The sequence below is a fragment of the Elephantulus edwardii genome, unplaced genomic scaffold (genome assembly GCF_000299155.1).
Source record: "Elephantulus edwardii isolate Elephantulus edwardi_28Jun2011 unplaced genomic scaffold, EleEdw1.0 scaffold00064, whole genome shotgun sequence".
NCBI lineage: Eukaryota > Metazoa > Chordata > Mammalia > Macroscelidea > Macroscelididae > Elephantulus > Elephantulus edwardii.
Genome location: NW_006399814.1, coordinates 6,813,619 through 6,820,559, shown reverse-complemented (window position 1 = coordinate 6,820,559; position 6,941 = coordinate 6,813,619). Strand labels below are relative to the sequence as shown.

General features: G+C 45.7%; 1 protein-coding gene across 1 annotated transcript in view; it reads right to left on the bottom strand.

Moving 5' to 3' along the window:
* The window catches only part of PKDREJ (polycystin (PKD) family receptor for egg jelly), an 8,017-nt gene extending 6,624 nt beyond the window's left edge, over positions 1–1,393 (bottom strand). Inside the window, exons 1-2 of the mRNA XM_006888125.1 lie at positions 1,370–1,393; positions 22–378 (exon numbers count right to left, since the gene is read on the bottom strand). Of these exons, the coding sequence (XP_006888187.1) occupies positions 22–378; positions 1,370–1,393 (381 nt within the window). The remainder of the gene's footprint in view (positions 1–21; positions 379–1,369) is intronic.
* Positions 1,394–6,941: the final 5,548 nt, after the last annotated feature.

Below are 6,941 nucleotides of genomic sequence, written 5' to 3'. Positions count from 1 at the left end.
CGGGCCTCCGGGCGGTAGCGCGCGGGGCTGCAGGCGGCTGCGGGCCCGGCCCCAGTGCGCCCTGAGGCCCGGGGCGGCCTCGAGCTGGCGGGGTGCGAAGGGCGGATGCCCCGACGGCGAGGGGGGCGTCCCTGGGACAGGGTCCGGGGTCCCAGGAACATCCGAGGGTGGCGCTGGGCTTCTCAGGCCCAGGCTCAGGCCCAGGAGGAGTAGTGTGGGCGCCGGCCACATGGCACCACCACAGGAACCTGGGGTGCAGAGGCGGCAGTTGGGCGGGTCAACAGCCACAGAGCGCGGGTGGGGGGAGGACTGGGGCGTGGGGGGAGGGCGTGGAGCTCGGGGAGTGGACAAGGGGGGACGCGGGGGCCAGGCATGGGACTGGGGGGGACAGGTGTGGGGTGGGGCAGGCACAGGGGTGGAGACAGAGTGAGCAAGTGGGAGGAGGGAGTCAGGCGTGGGATGTGGGGACAGGTGGCTGGGGTGCAGGTGGTGGTGGGCAGACGCGGATCTGGGGCAGGCGGGGGACAGGCCAGGATCTCCATTCCCAGGTTCTTGTTCCAGCCACTGAGTCCAGCCGTCTCCTGAGTACAGTCCTCTCTTTCTCTGCCCCTCCACTTTTAATATAATGTCTTTCTCCATGGACTGGCCCCTTCTTCTTGTTTTTTTAGGCTTTGTTTTTAAGGTGTGCACTTTTATTCATCTGTCTCAAGTCAGTGTGCAGGTAAAGCTCTGACTGCCTCCACACCTCAGCCACCCCAAGGAGACCAAAAGCCTTCATATTTCTAGAGTTGGGCAGAAGGGCAGGGGCCCCCCCAAAAGTAGGGCCTCCAATGGCTGACTGTTGAAAGCAAAAACTAAAGAACAAGTATTAAGGCAGAAGATTTTTTGTTTAACAACAACAACAAATTGGATTAGGTATAATGTACACAAAAGCAATGCTCCCTGCCACCCCTTTCCGTGTGTGGACTCAGGTGGGGGACAGGGCTCTTCTGCTTAGGGGAAGGCAGAGGCTTTTGGAAAGGCTTGTGCCTTCTGACAGAGGGCACAGAGTATGTGAGACAGAGGTCACCGATCTCGGCTCTAAGGAGCACTGGTTGCACGTCGTCAGGGACGAACATGTCTCTTCTCTTGGCAGTCCATAGAATATTCAACACTTGCCCCATCACTGTACTTCAAAGGCATCAGTCCATCCGTTCGTTCCCTCCCCCCCCTCCCAATCACACTCGTTCCTTAGCCGACTTCTGTGTGCATAGGTAGGTGGTGGTTGTTAGATGCTGTTGCATCAAGTGACTCATAGTGACCCTAGGAACAGCCAGCCTGAACCCTGCTCTATCCTGTGCCATCCTAATTATCCCTGACAGCCCATTACCGAAGTCACCACGTCACTCCTCATGGAGGTCCTCTCCCTCATTAACCCTCTGTCTTTCCAAGCATGATATCCCTTGCCAAGGAATAGCCTTGCCATCTTTACCTCCACATTCCCCAAGATTTACCTGTGTGTTCTTTTGGCAGTCCCCAATTCTGTGGGATATTTAGCTGTCTCCCAACACCACAGCTCAAAGGCATCAATTCGGTCATCTTATTTATCGTCCAACTTTCTGATGTGTAGCAGGTGATAGAGAAGATTATGCATAGGAAGTAGCTGAAAATATCATGGCCTGGCCTAGTCACTGCTTGTTGTTATTGTTGTTAAGTGTCGTCGCGTCGTAGGCAACTCATAGCGACCCTATGAAGTACAGTCCTCATCACCTGCGTGGCTTTCATCCTTTCTCCAGATTCATAGGATTTCCAGAGGCAAGCCATTACAGAAGTGGATGCCACTCCTGCTTCCAGGCTTGTTTTAATCGGGGAGCTCAAACAAACACTCTCTGCCGTGGGTAACCATTAACACATTTGACACATCAGTGTCATAGTGTTCAGCTTCTTAGCAACCACAAGTTACCTCTGTATGGCAAGTGGACACAGCAGGGCTATATGACCTAGAAGAATGTTTGAACAAAAACAATAAAAAACAGGCCTGACCACAGATTAGAGTCACCTACCTTTGGCTTGGTAGCATCACTTTTGGTCCACTAGGCCGACTGATCTCTATGTTGATGTTATTGTTGTTAAGTGCCGTCGAGTTGTAGGTGATTCATAGCGACCCTGTGAACAAAAGTCCTCAACACTTGTGTGACTTTCATCCTTTCTCCAGGTTCATAGGGTTTCTGGAGGCAAGCTATTATGGAAGTGGATGCCACTCCTACTTCCAAGCTTGTTTTAATCGGGGAGCTTCACCTAACACTGAGTCACTGCTTAGTCTTTAAATGAATATCATTGCTCTTTGGCACCTTAAGCAGATTTTCCTAGCGCAACATATCTTTTGATTTTTTTTAACTGCTGTTTTTTTAACTGGACGTTGACTGTGGGCCCAAGTAGAAGGAAATCACTAATGACTTTGATCTTTTCTCCATGTGTTGGTCATTTTTATTTTCTTGATATTGAGCTGTAATCCGTATTAAAGGGTGCAGCCTTTGACTGACACCCTTGCCCTTCAGCACTGTGGAGAGGTCCTTGGTGGATCTGCCCAATGCAACATGCCTTCTGCTTTCTCCACTGCTGCCTCCATGGGTGCTGACTGTGGACCCAAGTAAAGTCTATAAGGATTTACAGCACAAATTTGAGGGACCCAGTTGAATGCATAACAGTGATTCGAAAAGTGCTGAGAGTGCTTGCTGTTCTTAGATGCTTTCAAGTCTACTTCAACTATGACCCACAGAGACCCTAAGAAGAACAGATCCGAACCTGTCCTATCCTGTGTCATCTTCATCATCCGGGACACACTTGATCCCATTGCCATAGTCGCTGTGTCAGTCTATCTCACTGAGGGTCATCCTTTCTTTTCACTGACCATCTTCTCAAGGATGACATCCTTCTCCAAGGAATAACTTCTCTTAGCAACAGGCCCAAAGTATGTGGGATGAAGCTTTGTCATCCTCGCCTCTAAGGTGCACTCTGGCTGCACCTTCTCCAAGACATAGCTGTTTGTCCTTTTGGCCGTCCCTGGGACGGTCATAACTCAAAGGCATCAATTCTTTCTTGTCCAATTCTCAAATACGTAGTTTTGTTGTGTATCATCAAGTCAAAACTCACCCATAGCTGATCCTCCTGCAACAGTGAGCTTGACCGTGGTGAAGACCATGAAGATGGTACAGGATGGGTGAAGGTTTTGACCTACTGATCTTCAGATCTCGGAGTTTTAGGGCCTGGTGGGAAGAAGCTGTGCTGCAATCCCAAAGGCACACGGTTCAAATCCACCAACAGGAGAAAAATGGGCAATCTCCTCCTGTGCAGTCTATTGCCTCTGAAAACCCGCTAGATGGTCAGCTACATGTCGCTTTCAACTTGATGGTGGTGGTGGTGGTGTTGACTGCCTTCAATCAAGCATGACTCATAACGACCCTATGAACAAAAGGCCTGAAAATCCTCCACGACTATCAACATTTATCAAAGTTCATAGAGTTTCTGGAGGCATGTTATTTAGGAAGTGGATGCCACTCCTGCTTCCAAACCTGTAACAATATGTTATTGTTTTTATATACGATTGAGTCACCTGCAAGCTATGACCCCTTCCCTGTCTCACTAACTCCAACACACCAACCCCCAAGCTAGTTCTTCTAACTTGATGGTAACAACAAATATCATGAGTTGTAGTTGACTAAAGGACACCTAACAACATGAGTCTGAAATAACACAATGACAACAGATTTTACATGAAATTATGTCTTGGTAGAAGAATGTACATAATGTGATAACTTGTATTTGTGACAGGTGATTCAGTTGGCTTTAGTGTTATGTCATGAATCAGAACTGACTCGTGGTTGACCCTCCAGCAGGTTTCCAGGGGCTATGAATTACAGGGCTTAAAGTTAAGAAAGGAAGTGCATCAATATTATATTCTCTCTTCATACCTATACTGAGAAAATTGAGAAGCTGGACTCTATGAAGAGGAGTGTGACATCAGGTTTGGAGGAAGACTCATCAATAACCTGTGTTATGGAGATGACAACCTTGGTTACTGAAAGTGAGGAGGACTTGAAGCACTTGTTGCCAAAGATCAAGGAATGCAGCCTTCGGAGTGGATTGCATCTCAATGTCAAGAAGACAAAGATTCTTATCACTGGACTGATAGACAGCATCATGATGGATGGAGAGGAGATTGAGACTATCAACAGCTTCATCTTGATTGGATCCACAATTAACATCCTTGGTACCAGCAGTCAGGAAATAGACACATTGCACTGGGAAAATCTGCAGTTAGGGACCACTCTAAATTATTAATGAGTAATGATGTCAATTTGAGGACTAAGGTGCATCTGATTCAGGTCATGGTCTTGCTGATCACTTGCTACGCTTTTGAGAGTTGAACAATGAATAAGGATGACAGAAGAATTGATGCTTTTGAGTTGTGGTGTTGCAGAAGAGAATTGAACATCCCATAGATGGCCAAGAGAACAAACATATATGTACTGGAGACGGTGCAGCCGGAGTGCTCTTTGGAGGCAAGAATGATGAGGCTTCTCCTCACATTCTTTGGGCATGTTGCTAGGACATGCTGTTCCTTGGAGAGAGATATGATGCTGGGAAGGGTGGAGGGTCAGTGAATGAGAGGAAGACACTCGACCAGGTGGACTGATGCGGTGACTACAGCCATGGGCTCTTGTGTGTCAGGAAGTGTGAGGATGGCACAGGATAGAACGGTTCAGATCTTTTGTTCATAGAGTTGTTATGAGTCATACTTGACTTGACAGCACCTAACAACAACATGAATCACACAAGAGGAGATTGCCCCTCTTTCTCCCAATAAGCAGGTCTCTTAGTTGGCAATGTAACTCCTTACAACTCATAAGGATAGCTTTGCCTCATTTATTTCCACAATTGCAAGATAATATACTTAATAGTATATTAAAACCCAACCCTCAGTTCTGTGGCTGCTGTCAATCCCTGACTTAGAGCGTCCCTATAGGACAGAGAAGCACTTCCTCTTAAAGTTTCCAAAGCTTGTTCATTAAAACTAATAAAATTTAATAATAATAAAAAAAGTTTCCAAAGCTATAATTTTTTGTTATTTTTGTTTGTTTGTTTCAATGAACATCTACAGAGATTTTGGAATTCCATTCATTCATTGTTGCACTTTTCTCGCCGCCCACCCCACCCCCCCCCTGGTTCGCTCCTCTCCTTGAAAAGCAAAAGAAAAATTCCTTCACTGGTACACAATCCCTCCCGCACACCCCCCACCCCCACCCCCACCCCAAATATAATCCACTCTGCAACCCTCATTCCGTACTCATATGATAAACATAATGCCCTAAAATATAATACTTTTAAACTATTCTCTCCCTCATAGACTTCAATGCAGTAAACATAATTTATGAGAAAACGCTATAATTTTTTTATGGAAGCAAACTGCTTTCTCCTGCGAGGCAGGTAGTGGGTTTGAACTGCTGACCTCTTGGTTAGAAGCTGAACACTTACCTTGCGCTACCAGGGCGCCTTGCAGTCTGCGAGGTTGTTGTTAATGGCCATTGAGTCAGCTCCTAGTCATAACAACCTCACGGACAGGATCCTGCCTGGTCCTGCCTCACCTTTACAATCTCCACTGTGTTTGAGCCCTTGGTGCAGCCAGTGTTTCTCCTCATCTCGTGGAGAATCTTCTTTTCACTGACCCTCAACCTTACCAAGGATAATAGCTAGCCTTCTCCAGGGACTGGTCCCTTTGCAAACATACCCCAAATATAGTAATCTATACTATCTACCTGTTAACCCACTGATGAAAGTTACAGTGTGGAGGTCTAGTCTTTCTGTTACGAGTAATGTTACTTTGAACTCTCTCTAGTCAGCTCTGCAAATTAATTTTTATGTTGAGTAAGCAAACCTGAAACGCTTTCTGCAGGTCAACGACTGTAGTCTTCAATATGGCTTGAAGCTCAACATCAAGAAGACAAAGATTCTTACCATTGGGCCAACTGGCAGCATCATAATAGGCGGTGAAGAGATTAAGATTGTTAACAGCTTTCATTTGCTTAGCTCCACAATTAATACTCTTGGCACCAGCAGTTAGGGAATCAAAAGGCAAATTGCATTCTGTAAAACTGCTGTCAGGGACCTTTCCGGAGTACTGAGAAGCAATGATGTCAGTCTATAGACTAAGGTGTGCCTGATCCAGTCCATGGTCTTTGCAGTTAATTGCTATGCATCAGAGAGCTGGATAATGACTAAGGATGATAAGAGAAGAATTGATGCCTTTGAGTTGTGGTGCTGGAGAAGAGTCTTGAACATACCATGGACTACTAAGAAAACAAATAGGTCTTGGAGAGGGTGAAACCAAGTTTCTCCTTGGAGGCTATGCAGTATTTGTTCTGATGATACTGAGTTAGTTCACTCTATTGCCCACCAGTCTCTCCCAAGTTATGTAGTATTTTTCTAAATCATTGCTCCTGAGTGTTGTATTCCATTGAATGATTGTACCACAATTTCTAAATCCATTCAATTGTGGTTGGACATTTGGGCTCTTTCCACATTCTTGCAATGGTATGCTGGGCGGAGGGAGGGAGTGAAGGAAATTGAAAGGATCCAAGCAAAACCAAGGAGTTATGGTGAGCAGGGTCCAATGATGATTAGTTTTATAACTAAGCACGAGAATGATTGTATGAAACATAGTATCAATGAAGAAAAGTATGAAACACAATATATACAAATTTTGCAAGAAACCCAATTTTTTTAAGACAATAAGTTGAAAAAAATTAAGCTACATTTGTCTTAGCACGGGTTCTCTAGAGATGCAGAATCTTTTCTACTTGTTGAATCCAGCTTGAATTTCTGCAAGTTCCCTGTTGATGCAGCAAGCTTTTTTTTATAATTGCCATTTATTTTATTCTGAGCAATATATTGTGTTTGTATTT